The sequence below is a fragment of the Limulus polyphemus genome, unplaced genomic scaffold (genome assembly GCF_000517525.1).
Source record: "Limulus polyphemus unplaced genomic scaffold, Limulus_polyphemus-2.1.2 Scaffold793, whole genome shotgun sequence".
Lineage (NCBI taxonomy): Eukaryota > Metazoa > Arthropoda > Merostomata > Xiphosura > Limulidae > Limulus > Limulus polyphemus.
In genome coordinates this window covers 154835-170468 of record NW_013666403.1, presented here as the reverse complement: position 1 = coordinate 170468, position 15634 = coordinate 154835, and the positions used below count along the sequence as shown (strand labels likewise).

At 30.8% G+C, this 15634-nt stretch overlaps 1 protein-coding gene across 2 annotated transcripts in view; it reads right to left on the bottom strand.

Moving 5' to 3' along the window:
- Positions 1-569: 569 nt before the first annotated feature.
- The window catches only part of LOC106460552 (spectrin alpha chain-like), a 78484-nt gene continuing 63419 nt past the window's right edge, over positions 570-15634 (bottom strand). The window contains exons 34-49 of one of the 2 annotated variants that reach the window (XM_013920267.2): positions 14051-14364; positions 13497-13725; positions 12724-12870; positions 12081-12339; positions 11541-11617; positions 10475-10611; positions 10055-10127; positions 7450-7566; positions 6994-7173; positions 5979-6091; positions 4815-4832; positions 3704-3758; positions 2878-3074; positions 2246-2299; positions 1551-1845; positions 570-1094 (exon numbers count right to left, since the gene is read on the bottom strand). In XM_013920267.2, coding sequence (XP_013775721.1) covers positions 966-1094; positions 1551-1845; positions 2246-2299; positions 2878-3074; positions 3704-3758; positions 4815-4832; positions 5979-6091; positions 6994-7173; positions 7450-7566; positions 10055-10127; positions 10475-10611; positions 11541-11617; positions 12081-12339; positions 12724-12870; positions 13497-13725; positions 14051-14364 — 2394 coding nt within the window. In that variant the 3' untranslated portion in view covers positions 570-965. The remainder of the gene's footprint in view (positions 1095-1550; positions 1846-2245; positions 2300-2877; positions 3075-3703; positions 3759-4814; positions 4833-5978; positions 6092-6993; positions 7174-7449; positions 7567-10054; positions 10128-10474; positions 10612-11540; positions 11618-12080; positions 12340-12723; positions 12871-13496; positions 13726-14050; positions 14365-15634) is intronic. The other variant, XM_013920268.2, reaches the window with a different exon arrangement.

Here is a 15634-nt window from a genome sequence, read left to right as displayed (position 1 = left end):
AATATATATATATATATATATATATATATATATTTTCATTTCATGACAAAGATTATTTTCAAGCTATAAACTTATCATTAAACTAAATAAATTTATTAAATTCAGAGATACGAAATCGGCCAATTTGGCCGATCCCGTGAACAAGTCAAGGTTAATTTTACATTTGTATTACATCCGAACCACAGAAACATAAGTAACTAACTATTAGATATACTATTAAACCTTATGAAAAGAGTTAATACGTCTCGTGTTTTTCCCCTCTGAAAAACTTTGTTTTGCATATCTTTTAAAATAACAACTCCAGCGAGCGAACAAAAAAGGTTTTAAATACTTTAAGCCATCCTATTATACAGAAAACGATATGATCGAACTATAATCCTTAAAGTCTCCTCCTGTTTACATAAAGTAAAAAAATAATTTTCTATGTAATATTTGTAGACCGTATTTAAATTTACATATAAAATTTCGTTCTATTCTTTCTGTAATTACCTAATTAATCAAGTTGTACATTTCTTTCACACAGCACCTATATTTCGTTGTAAGCTGAAGAAATAAAAAGAAACGAAAAGCAATGTTTAAGAAGGCAACTTTATTGATCCCATAATAATAAAATGTGTGTGCTCCCAATCATAAGCTGCCTTGTTATAGTATTAGCTTCCACAAAACGTTTACACAAAAATAATATGAAATTCTGTTCCCATAATAAGATTATACTAATGAAAAAAAAAACACCAATAGAAAAATCATCTCACAAGAATCAACTCTTTTTTTCTTTTTTGTATCAGATTATACATTTCCAAAAATACTATAAATCTATTCTCAATATATATATAGATCATCGAAAATCTGAAGAAGCAAAACCACTACTTCACAAGTTAATGTATAGCAAATACACATAGAAATACGAGATATCCCAATACAGTTATAAACAATAATAAAAATAGAGCAGCCATCTTAAAGAATGATTAATTTTGGAATAGTGTACGTGTGAAGTCAACATAATCATACGCCCCAGAAACATTACGGCCAGTTTTTGGATCCACAAAAGGCTTCATTCGTGACACACAGTAGTCTGCCATTTCCTTGGTAAGGTTCTAAAGAAAACAAATTAAAGCATGATAGAGTATTTTAATTGGTTTATAAGTGTCGTTAAGCCAAAAGCAACTTACAAATCATGAAAATATTTAATTTGGAAGTAAGATGTTAAACAAGAATGGTGTTGAAGAATGCAGTTTAATAACATGAAATGATATACTAAATGAAGCATGTTGAAGACCAGGACCACACTAAATATTACATTTCAAATTAAGTACAAAAATAAAAAAACAACAATAACAACAGGACAAAAAACGAAGCAGGGTAGAAAGAATCTCAATGAAGTTAAAAACAATTCCTGTAGTGCCTAAAATTACACTTATGATCTAAGATCTCGAGTTTTCATTAAGCACATCACATCATATTTAAAATTAATGTCTTTTATTATTCATCTAAGTTGTATATATCTTGTCATCATCAAGTCAATGTAAAATAAAATTACGGAGAATACTTACAGCATACAGTTCATCAGCAGTGACATACAAACGTTCACCTGAGGTGATGGCTCTAAAAGCATTCTCTATATCCTCGCTAGATCGAACGTTTTCTGTCTCACGAGAGATCATGAAGGCCATATATTCCTGTAGGGAAACATACCCATCTCTGTTGGGGTCTACGATATCCAGAATAGTTTCAAACTCTGGATCTACTTCGCCCTCTTCCATCATAGGGAGGTCATATCCTAAAGCTCTCAAGCAGCTCTTGAACTCTTGGTGGTTCAGGCGTCCCGACTTCTCTTTGTCAAAATGTCTGAAGTGAGAAATTTATGGTAGTTTAAGTTTATATTCAATGTCTCTTTTTGTATCTGCACCTTTAAATATATTTTTTTATTTTCTAGGATAGTTTATTGTACTCTCTCTCTCTCTCTGTATGTCCAGCAACTGGACATTTCAAATGTAGTTAATGATTAACAAATAAATTTGAAGTATAAAATTATAATACATTTTTGTCAATTTACAACTCATCAGCTGCAGTAGTCAAAAACCCATTTTTAAATTTATTTCAACACCTTCTTGATTATTGCTGGAATTATTAACATGCATAGTAGTTTCCTTTATTAATATTTTCGTAAAATCAGTATGAATATACATACCTTGCCCAATGTCCAAAAAAATTAGCACTTTTTCATCAACAATTAAGTGATACTTACTTGAACATCATGCTGAACTCTTTAAGTGCATCTTCAGACACACCACTCTGGTTTCTGGACAGAAAAAAATATAGCTTAGAAATCATTACAAAATACAAGCATCATAAATCTAATATACAAAGAAAATAAATGACCCCAGATGCTTAAGTTGTTAAAAGCCCTCACCTACAAGTCTTAATAATTAAACACATGAAAAAAAATATTCAAAATCTAACAAAACCAGTTGTTGGGGCTAACATAGACACAGCTAAGCAACAAAAATTATGCTACCTTGTTTATTTTAAATAATTCACACTATTAGGTGATTTTCTATGCACATTTTGTTAATGTGTGGAAACTTAATATAAAAAATAGAGACCATAAATCATTGGTCTTCATTTAAATGCTAACTTTGTTAAATAACATTTACTATTAATTCAAACACCCTCATACACGAGAAGAAAAATTTTGAAAAATTTAAAAAATATCGACGAAAAAAAAAAGATTTAACAAATGGATAAAGAGGGGGGGATATTTAACATAGTTGTGTTCACATTTATAAATATCTTCAGTTAATAATGGAAAAAGTTAGGTTTGCTGGGAATCCAATTAGGAAGATTTTTTTATGCTTTGTCTCATGTCTTAAAACTTACCGTGCTTGTATCTGCTGCTCCAGATTATGTTGCATTCGCATGCCTAATTGGTTTAACTGATCCCATTGCTGGGCCAAGCCAACAGTACTGTGTTCTGTGTATCGGTTATCTAAGATTAAGTGTTCTTCTAGTTGAGCTCCAAGATCCTCTATCTTTTTCAGGTCCTCCCGTTTTGCTCGCACCTCAGCTGCCTTGCTCTGAAACATAAATGCAAAATTAACAGGACTTTAAACAGCCCTAAAAGGAAACTCTTTAACAGCATATCATTAAAGATATGGTCAAGAAACATTCAAACCTTCACGACAGAAATTGGCAATATTAAACAACAGTATTTGATTTGCAATACTGTTTTACAATTTGAATTAGCTGTGGGTAAACATACTATGGTCATTATTAAAACTAAATAAAAAAAGAGAGCAAATTCCGACATCACTGTGTGTTTGTAGGAGGGAGGGGTGTCTTTTCATATTAACTTGACTCTTGAAGTCATCCAGAAATGTATCAATTGATCCTACATCAATGTACATTCACAGCACCCAACTTTCTGTAATTTGATTTTATTAGCCAATCTTTCACTTGGGAAATTCCATTGTAGATGATCTATTGATTATGCAGTTTCCCAGGAAATGTCATTTAATATGCCTCGGTACTTTTACTTGATATTCTACATTCTACGTTAAACTATTCTACAATCACTCATGCATAATCATTTTTATAAGCAGTAAAAGTATCAGCCTTCAACTGGTTCATACAGAAAACCACATACAAGTTTTGATATTAAAAATTTACTATTTGCTCCTAACAGCATTCTAAATTCTTTCCTCACCCTTGTTGCTTCAAGCTGAGCTTCCAATGTGCCAGACCCTTCCATCATTGATGATCTTTACAAGAAAATATTCAGTTAGTTTAATATGTATAATCTGTTTATCAGGAAACAATATGTTAAACCAAATAAAAGATCAGGTATTAATTGTTTCGTAAGACATTGAAATTTTAAGAATTTATTTCAAATAAACAGCACTAGAAACTGAGATCATGTTTTAAAATAAAATGCAAAATACAACAGTAAAACAATTCCATTTTTATTCCATGATCAGTTGTTTGGTGTACATGCCATACAACTCATGCAATAAAGATCTCAAACATGTAAATTTAAGCATCACTGAAGTGACTTATTTACTTATATTGTGTACTCTTTTATAACTTACAAAATTTAAGAAAATGCATTAAAAAGAGAATTTTCTGCTTCTCAAAAACATTTTTTTTCTAAATTTCTCATGCTCAGGTGCCATAAACATTCACCATGCCTTCAAATGTTTGTTGGTTATGTCAATCAAATGCACTTCAATAAACATCATCAAACTAAGCTATCAGTTTCAGAAATCAAAAGATTAATTCAAAACTTTCCAACCACCAATTACAGATTATACATTAAGAGCTGTAGCACAATGACACTAATTATGTATCATCAAATCACCAAAATCAAAACTTATTTCCAAGAAAACAAATTCACCTTCACCAAGAAGAAAGAATAACGTTAGGAAATAGTCTACATTTTAAAAACAAGCAAGAAAACCAAGAATAAAATTCTTCATTCACAAGATAACAGAGTAAACATAAGAAACCAGCATGCATTAAAGATACATGTACAAAACCAATTAGGAAAGACTCATGCAATTCACAGTAAAATGGTAAACTGTTAAACACAGCAGATAGCAACCATTTTCCCATAACCACGTTATGAGACCAGCTAAAAACCTTATAGATAAAAGAATGAAAAACTGTAAATACCAATTAGATCTCATTTAATTCCAAGGTTTAACATTACAAAAGTGACACAACACTGCTCATAAAATAAGAAAATATCCAAACTGTAAAAAAGATACATTAAATTTTAAAAAAGACCAGAAACTTAGAAAAACAAAAAAGATATTAACCCATCAAGTAACCACATTCTGTGTGCAGTTTATTTGTTCAGTGCAAAATGGTGATGGTGTTGAAGAAGCAGTGACGTTTGTACAGCAACAGGAATGATGAAACAGCAACGAGCAGGAACAATAACAGGTACAAGACAAAAACATATTAGACAAAATTTTATTAAAGGCTTGCTCAGGCAAGCTTTTTTAATATAATAAACTACAAAATATTTTAATATTAATTGACAATAATAATAATAAAATGTAACTGTCAAAAAATTGAAACACCACCTATGGATTTAGGCTGAAATATTATTAGAGCAAGGTTTTAGTCATACCAGCAGGGAAAATGATATTTTTAGTTGAACAAAACTAATAAAATAGCTGAAAACATATTCATAGAAAGTTAAGGAATTTTCTGAAAATCATTTACAAAATCATCATAACTATCAACAAAATTCATTACACGTAACTCAAACTGTTCTTTAATATAAACTAAAATTATAAGAACTTAAGTGTAAGGAAAGAAGTATATATATATATAATAATATGCCAACCACAATAATATCTGGTTTTTCCAGTGCCAACAATGCCTTCTGCCTAGTACCAGGGCTAATGAGGCTGGCTGGGAAACGAAAAACATAGTAGTGGTCGATAAACTATTTATACATCAATTACTTGAATGACAAGTGTTTTGGTGTGAACTAGATCAAGTTCATCAACCGTAAACTACTGAACACTTTTTATTTATTTATTATTGCTATTTATTTACTATTATTTAATTACTTGCTCACTGTTTCTATGAAAAAGTATAATATTGTTAACTTAAAAGCAATTTATATAACATTTTAATCTTAGCTAAAAACTGATGTGAACAGACATATATTATTAAAAGTACCTGAATATTGCTTAATAACAACAACACTATATTGAGAAAATGTATTAAAATGTTGTATTTCACCTGATTTATCCAGGAAAACGTTCCATATTAGATTTATGTATTTCACTCACAAATAAAATTTGGACTATTCAATATCTAAAATCCGTCAACCAAGAAATCTGCAGCACTCTTGGATATTGCTGTCAGAATAAATGTAAGTTCAGTCTGAAACCTCAAATCAAATTGATAACATTAACTTTTAACAGAAACTTTAAATTTTTATCATATGGATTTTATTGCCATACCTTATGTCTGTTAGCATTTCGTGGAAAGCATTTGCATGCCTAGCAAATTCCTTCCTGAGTTGATCATTTTCTTCCTGACGCAAAGCTTCTTTGGATAGTTCATTATCTCGTTCCTATATTAAAACAGGTTAAGTTAGCAAAACCAATGATAACATTTTTCATACTCTTAGTTTAGAATGCATAGACAATAAAGTTTTACACAAACCCATGAAACACATCAAGCAAATTAGTTTTTAATAACATAATTACAACACTGTTGTAACTAGTGAAAATTAGTTTTTAATAACATAACTACAACCTTGTTGTAACTAGTGAAAATTAGTTTTTAATAACATAACTACAACCCTGTTGTACCTAGTGACCTATCATAAATAAATCCCCCATCTGTAACACAAGTCATGAATGTATACAATACAGATTACTTCCAGTGAGTTTTACAGCACTGTATGTACAATTTTTACATTACTACCACAATTGTAACCTCCTGCACAAATACAAATTTATTGTTTCTTTCTTGTAAGAAAAAAAATGGTTCCAAGACAGTCTCTGAATGAAACCGTGTATGAAAAGCAGAAAGAGAAAACAATTCATCTTTTTTTTCATGTTTTTAAAAATGAAGGATCATCATTCAGCTAATACTTGATATTTTCTCAGGTTTTACAACACTGTTTTTAACACAGGTATAGAAAGGTTAACACACAAATTAATAAAATACTATTACAAATATTAAAATTGTACTTGCTCATTTTTCTGTAGTTTGTTTCACACCTTGTGCTCTTTCATACCTTGCTAAACTTTCAAGTTAAAAAACAATAACTAATGTCTCAAGCTAGCTTTTTTATTGTATAATACTTCTATAAAGAAATATTGTATAGTTTATATTTCTGAAAAATTGTACATGGCACTAAAATCCAACTAGTTATATAAAGTAAGAACAGGAGATCCTCCCTAATCTTTCGGCAATAACAAGATCGTACTGAGAACTTCTACAGTGTCATGTACAAAGAAGCTATACCATTATGATGGTTTGTAAACTGTTCCAAGTGTCCTCCAGTGTCTCCATGGTAAACCAGGTGTACGGATTGGGTCCAACATTGAAACTCTTTATCTGCCTGTCCAGTTGGGCTAAAGTCTCAAAGTCAGCACGAGCTGTGGTTAGTGATATTTGGAATTGAGCATGGGCTTCACGTAGGGCCTAAAAAAGAAATGAAAAAAGATAACCACATTTCATTTAAAATAAAATATTCCCTAAAAATTACACTTGAAAAAAAAGTTCACTCTGTTATAAATCTTTAAACAATAACATTTGCACAGTTTTATTAAATTCTAATCTTATTGAAAACTCAATTTTTTAACATTCTTTTTCAAATTAAATATTTAAGATATTTGAATAGTTTAATTACAATAAAACCAGATACAGACATATATTTCATTTGTTCAAAAACTACAAAATTCAACTGCTAAACCATACCTTGATTTCTTCAATAGAATTACAACGCACAGGATCAGTAAGATCTTCTTCAGCATTTTCAAACCAGCTGTTGAAAGAAGAAGCTTTCTTGGCAAATGTCAAGAAGAGATCTTCAATCTGAAAAAAGACAACATTAAAGTAGCTAATTTTATTTAAAATTAACTTTCATCATAAATACTAATTATTGAAAATCCTTCTTGAGGAGTCTTGAAGCTTACTATATATATGATTACTTGTTTGTATATTTCAGAACCTTTGTACAAGGTTACACAAAGGACTATTGCACATAGCTGTCACTCATTTTGAGCTGACAGAGTAGATGAAGTGGCAGCTAGACAACAGAGCCCACTACCAACTAATGGGATTTGATCACCACTCCTATAGCACACCTACAGTTCCAAGTTGAAGAGTGCAGTTTTGCAGGAATAAGCTATGAATTATGGGCTACTGAATTCATTTTCCAAGTATGCCTGTATAATAAATTAACAAGAAGCTGAAAATAAAGGAAAAACCATTAAAAAAGAAAGCTTGAGTGAAACTTGTACTACAAATCGGAATATCACATTTTTGAATGAAAATGTTTATTAAACCTTATTTTCAATTGATAACTTTTCAAAACAAACAAACAAATATACACAAGTAACAATAAACCTAACACTTTGAACACTGTCACAAGGAAGAACTTTCCAATTCACTTCTAAAGAAAGATTTTTCAAAAGCTCTTTGGCTTAATTGTGATTAATTTAATTTCAAATAATATTATTATGAACAACCAGTAATATGTAATCAAATTGCACATTAAAGACAGGGGGAAAAGAAAAAGTAATTCAGTGAAACATCTCCCACTTAATGAAAATCTGTAAATACTATAAAAATACAAACTCAATGTACATGAAGTCATAAAAGCTACTTCAATGTATCAAAAATTCTACTTGATATTATACACAACATGATACATATGAGAGCCATAACAGACTTCTAACATTTACTTACAATTTTTAGCTCATCTGATAATAATTTTATACATATTATCCACAAATTATTTTTCCCACGAAAAACAAAGAGTGGGGATAATTTAAGTCAATTTCACTGAAGGAAATTCAATTTTGGTCAAATTAAACCTTCATGTTTTGGATTTGAATCTGTTATTGAAAGTTTTATTCATATTTATCAGAGAAATACTACTGTATATTTCTTATTCTGATGATGCCTTATGTGAAACATGGGCTAAATGGTTAGGTCTGAGATCCCAATGTTCAGGTATAGCTTTTTCTAATTTAGAACTGTTGACCAGAAGGAGGGCAACTAATTAGCACCTTCCATTAGATACACAAGCACTCTCAAGTGAATGGTGGGATTGTCACAGTTATAATGTCTCACACATGAAAGTGTGAATCATGTTCACAGACTCATGGCTTGGATCTTGTTATCTGCAGCCTAGCATGTTAATCATTAGACCATGCCCAGCAACATGAAAGACTGCTTAAAAAACTCAATTTTATGTAAAGTTGGCCGTAGTCATAAAATCTTGGTAGTTTTTTCTTTGAATACTTAAATCCCCTTTTTTAAAGTAAAATTTACCTGATCATTACCCACAGTGGTCTTTCTTTGACTGCTTAAAATACCCCCCCCCCCTTTTGAACCCTTTCACTGCTCCATGAATAATGTGATGTTTTAGGTTTTCCTGCCACCATTTGAAATCTCAGCTCATATTTGGTTAAACCAGCCATCCCTAATGCCTATATATAGCAGGAAAAAATAGGCAGTGTAAATATTAGGTATTTATACTAGTGTTCTAAGTGTAATAATTGTACAATACAGTCACGTTATTCACGATTAACACTGTGCCCATGCATGAGATAAAAGAGTGTGATACTCCGTCTGGAAAAAACGAACTCTTATCTCACAGTTAGTGAGGGTTGCCCTGGACCTGACTGCTGCCTTGGGTCCAACCAGACTCCAACACAAATGCATCCTTACAGTAGGTTATGGATTGAAAATCCAACAAGGTTATTTATGACAGTTATCAAACAAGATTTCTATAAAATAGGGCATTATAAGCAATCATCACAGAGAACACTTGTTGAGGAATAAGATGCACATACATGCTTACCACAATGATGTTATAAACAAACAGACCAGATGATACTGTACTACTTTGTATCCTTTGATTATCCTTTATAACAGCATATATAGTGAAATAAATGTTTAGAAAATTGTTTTGTATGCAATTGGGCAAACTGCACGTACAGTGATAGACAATGATAGTACGAGGTCGACGTGGACCACAGATAAATATCAGATTATAACTACATACTTTTGAAAACAGTAGTGTCATATTGATCCAGGGTTTCTATATGAATTGATATAAATTTGTAAAGATCATGTAATAACATATACAACCAAGAAAGTTGTTGGAGTCCATATGGACCCCAAGTGTGCTGATAAGGGTTAATAAATTGTTTGTTTACAACCTTTATATATTTAGTTGGTGTTTGCCAATGTTAAGCTGAGCATGTTAAAAACCATGATTTGTTTTTAATAATTTAAGATTCTTTATTAAAATATTCCAAGAGTATTAAACACTTTTACAAATTTCTCTTACCTGCTTAAATTGATCTTGCATTCTCAGGAGACGTTGTTTCCGAGCTTCTGATGCTGCCAAGAGATTGTTCCAACTACAAATGAAAAATACTTTGTGAAAAATGTCAAACTTTTAAATACCAAATATGAAGGTTGACTGTCACACATACAAAACATTTTTTTTCCCCCATCAATGAAATATGTATTTAGTCTTAGTAACCTGCTACCATAAAAATGTAGTTTCATAATCTCAGTCACCGAACTCTCTGCATTAGGGTTTCAAGTTCATGAATTTTAAAACAAGACGGAAGACTAAAAATTCAAACAATGGATGCATGTTTCAAAACCAGCAATAATTAACTTAACATTACCATACATAATTTCATGTAATGTATACATGTAGACTTTATTAAAAAATAAAATGAACTATAAGTTTACTAACCGTTGCATGACATTATCATGACGTTTCAATATTGCATGATACTGTTCATGGCTAGCAGTCATCAGCTGATCTTTGAGCTGAGTAATATTCTGAATTCCTTCCTGTTCAAAGGCTGACAAACCAGCATCAAACGTGTCCTGTATGGTCAAGTGATCAAACAAATAACTTTCCAAACTCAATTTTTTTTAAAACCATTTTGTGTATAACTTAAAACAATAATTCTCTCATTTTAAAGATCTCCAGATTTTAAAAATGTATCATTTCAGTTTTATTTCATTTTGAAAAATCTCTGTTGATCTTTGACTTACTAGTACTGTGTGTGTGTGTGCATGTGCATGCATGTACCAAGAATTAATAATCAAATATGTAACACATGTCAAACAAATAACAAGACTATTACTTTGAAAACATTTCATGACAAAAAAGGTATGGAAGTTGAAACCAAATTTTAAAATCACTAATTTTTAAGTGCTTCACTTGTCCATGAGAATTGTTTCACAAGAAATAATTTGTTTTAAAGAATACCTTTCAGAGACACTTAAGTTTAACTGTTTTGAATGGATGTAAAAGATTTTATTGACAGCATTATCATATATAAAATAAAAAATGTACTTTCAATAACTGAAAATTTAAACTTGTAACACTAAATATTTTAGCAATTATACATCAAAATTACAAAATTTTGTTGTGAAAAATTGTTCAATTACTTCATATATATATATCCATTTATTTTTAAAAAGACATTAAAGTTCTGATAAGTACAATCATGAAAACCAAATCTTAAGGAACAATATTCATCTTGCTTTTTATGACTGTAGTCCATGAATCAATTAAAAAAAATGATCATCATTAAGTTTGCTTTCCAAATGTTATTTACTTTTCAAACAGATTTAAATTACATAAAAGGTTAGACAGATTTCTCAATTTTTTTAAAATGTTTTCTCAATATATCTAAGTATTTATCAAGTCTGTTCCTGAATTGGTCTTAAGTCAAACTGAGAAATATAACTACATAAAACAGTGGCTTATAAATTATTAGAGCTGGTAGTGTAATTGTTGTTCCCACCTGTTTGGTTAACAGAGTTTGCACAGATGAAAGATCACGTCCATAGTCATCTGATTTTATGTGAACTTCTTTGTCAGCTAAATGTAAAGACAAAATTATAAAGATGACATTACTGCATTAAATTTAATACAATTTCCTGTAATTACTAACTCTGCAGTACTGGAAACTGTATTAATATATAGAAAATTGTGAACACATCCTGTAAATGATACCTAATGCTCCAAATAAAACTAAACCTGTGTGTTATAAAACATTCTAACCAGTCACGCAAAATTACAGACAAACTAGTTTAGATTAATACACATCCTAGATAAAAAAGCAGTTCTTCATAAGCTATGTGGGGTCAAAAACCTAAAGCACAATCATACTTGCAACATCAACCACAACACTTTCAAAATAAATTTAAATAAAAGGTCATACTTCATAAAATCTACTGGAACCAACTTGCAATTTAAACAATCACATGCCAAATAGCTGCCCTATATCACAATCCAACAATATATCACACTATTTAGTTCCTGCACAGAATAAATAACATACCTATCCAGCTCTCCACAACATCAGCCTTCCACATGAACTGTAAGTAAGCAGAGTTGTCTTTCAGTTTGTTCTTACGATTAATGGCACTGTTTTCCAAGGATTGTAGGCGGTTCTGGAGCTGCTGAAGACGCTGATTGATGCTTTCAGAGTGGTGATTCCCAACAGCAACCAGTTGTTCACCTGACTGGGCAATATCTGCACATCGTTCACGGTGTACAGCAAAGTCTGATTCAAATGCTTCATGCTTCTTGATCAGACCCTAAAAACAAAACGTCAACACCTCAAGCTCCTAGGTATATATTAAATACTAATTTCTTAAACTTGATTTATTAAAATGTTCTGGTATTAAACTTGTATTAAAGTCTTCATAAACACACTGATGATTGTTATATGGACATACATTAGCTAAATGTTCACCTCTCAAGTACTTAAATAAAACAAGCACACAATTTGCTAATGTTCAATTATTAAATACCTTCATTACACATTTTGCATTAAAGTAATTTAACTCAAAAACAATTCACCATCGATACTACACAAAATATATTAAAATTATTTCAACAAATTGTTTACACTGTTGTGGGTCAACCTGAATACTAGTTCTGTTCAGGAGATACAATGAAAGACAAAATACAAGTCAAACCTGAACTGCAGCCATAGTGTCACCATAATCTTCTACAGATAGCAACTGTTGCTTTTCTGAAATCCAAGCTTCCTCTTCTTCCAACTTTGCCAAGAACTGTTGGTAGATCAGAGACTGATCTAGCTTGTGGCCTCGATCTTCAGACATCTGTGTTACAGCAATGAAATAAACTATTTAGCTAGCCAATAAAACACTTGTAAAAGGTTAAAAACTATATAAGAATCAACAAAAATAAGTCATTTACAAACAAGTGGGAATCCTCAATAGCCATGGCATTTGAAATTCTTTTAGAGGGGATTAGAGTAAATTAATCTATGAGACCTTGGGCGTGGTCAAATACGTCAACCAAAAAGATTTAATCTCCTGTGTCCAAAATTGTAGTTAGATCTCAAATCAGTCAAGAGATGATGGAGCAATGAGGTAAAAGTTTGTACTTGAAAAACTAAGAGCCATTATACGAGACACTATGCTGAGGCTAAAAAATACAATCTTGATATTGGTATATTCTTGACTACAGAATATTACATACTAATAACAGGTTTACTTTCACATGAAAGATAACTTTTATATTCTTAATACAAATTTTCCTTGTAATAAAGTACCTATACTTTGCTAAACTATTATACTTAATGGGAAGTCAAAAGCTATCTACAACAACATCTAAAATCAGTATATAAACATGCATTTTAAACAGTAACATGGTAAACAAGTTAAACTGGTGCAAGTCCAGTCTTGGAAAATTTGTCAGTAGATATTCCTAGTATTCAAGTTACCTGCTTGAGTTCATGCCAGGCCAATTCAAGTGCTTGAAGCCGCTGTTCTATCTCTGGTACCCCAAGATTTGATTCTGCCATCAATGTGTGACCAGCTTCCTGGACAGCCTGAATTGCAGGTTCATGCGATGCCAATTCAGCCTCTAGTCGTTTATGTTTTTTTTTTAGATTCTGTACTCCAGTTAAATCTCTGCCATAATCATCTGAGCTGACCAAAAGTTTTTTCTCTCTACAATGTTAAACACAGTAAGATAGCTTTTAAAAAACATCAGCACAATATTATAACTTTAAGGTATTATTTTACATATTTTGAACTGGCTATAGTACCAACATACAACAAATGATAGGAATTTCAACATTTATAAATTCATACCTAAATGTTTACATTTATTTACATTAAAGAATAGTTATTAAACTGAGCCTTTAATTTTATGTTTCATAAACTATGCTATAAAATTTATGGTTCTTAAATTTTAATCTAAAACTTCAGCCCACAATCTACAATTAATAACTATGAAAGTAGAAGGTGTAATACAACATGAACTGTGCTTTACTTAATCCAAGATTCTTCATCAGCAATATCTCTGAAGAATTGATGTAGCGTGTTGGCTTCATTCAGTCGAGACCGCCGATATGCTGCAAGGGTCTTTACTCGTTCATATCGCTCATTGATGGAGTTCCGCTTTTCTTGCACAGCTGCTGCATCAAACTGCTCAGACTCGATCAGGCTGTCAGCTAGGCTGTTCATGTCCTTGATACGATCTTCATGAGCAGTGATATCAGCTTCGACAAGTTGATGTTTTTTTATCAAGTTCTGAACAGAGGCTAAGTCTTTACCTGAATCTTCTGATTTTAACAATGATTCAACCTTGAAAAAATACACAGTTTTAAATGCTTCTCAAAGTTATATACATACATGAAATTGTTTTGAAATTACCAACAATTTATTTCTACCAGCACATGAACAACTATACAGTTCAGCATCATGAGAGTTCAGAAAAAATGATCCCATTATTCAAACAGCATTCAATACAATAACTATCTATAAGTTAGTACATTTATTGCTAGGCTTGCTTACATAGGTATTATATTGAATAGATGCTTAAATAACTGAACATTTTTCCCTAAGTCACCAAAATACTGATGAAAAATATAAACATTTTCCTTTAAAGAAAAAAAAAAGTTGCATGTATGTATGTATGTATGTATGTACGTATGTGTGTTCACACACACTTCAACAATGTACATTGTTTATTTTTCATTTCTTTATGGTACCTAGATACTTTTTTTTGAATCAAAGCTTCTCTGGAATGTGCATACTTTATCAGGTCAATATGGGCAAATTAAACTTGTATTAATTTTATACTACTATATTTTCATGAATACATAAGACATTTACCGAAGTACTGTATAACACACATTTTCAGATCTAAGTCTAACTTAATTTTAACTGCTAAATTTTAAATACACTATGTCATTTCATCTTAACTTTTGTTTCTGATACAAATTCAAAATTAAAGTTTCATGATTACACTTATCCATAAGAAAAAAATCAAAATCCATTTACAATTGTACAAAATTACTGATACTTATAAAAAAAAATCTCAGAATATTTGTAATTTTTATATAATTTTTGGTTATCTTTCACAAATAAAAAATGTTCATCCATTTTTGAGGGGGGTCCCACATATTAAATTGATAGTGGCAGAACCATATTTTAAGTTTTATTGACAGATGATTACAAACCAGTAAAAGATAAGTGTGTGATTTTGTAAGCAAATCAGATATTTTTTGTGTGTGTTGTATTAAAGTTTAAGCACGTACTTGGAAAGAATTACCATACTGATACAACCTCCACATTAATAGCTCCAAGTTTTTAATGCTAACTAAAACAATATGCAAATATCCCCCAGAAGTACAAAACAAAGAATAATCACCTCGAAAGTTCCTCTTTAGTAGAAACGACTTAAGCTTCCCATGAATTTAAAAACACAAATATTACATCTTTCTAACCCAATATTTTTAAATTTTTTAAAGATACTCCTGTTTAAAATACCTTTCTTAACTATAATATACTCACATACAAGTCTTTTAGTAGTTACCACTATATGAACTGCAGTTTAGGTTTTCCTACTCAT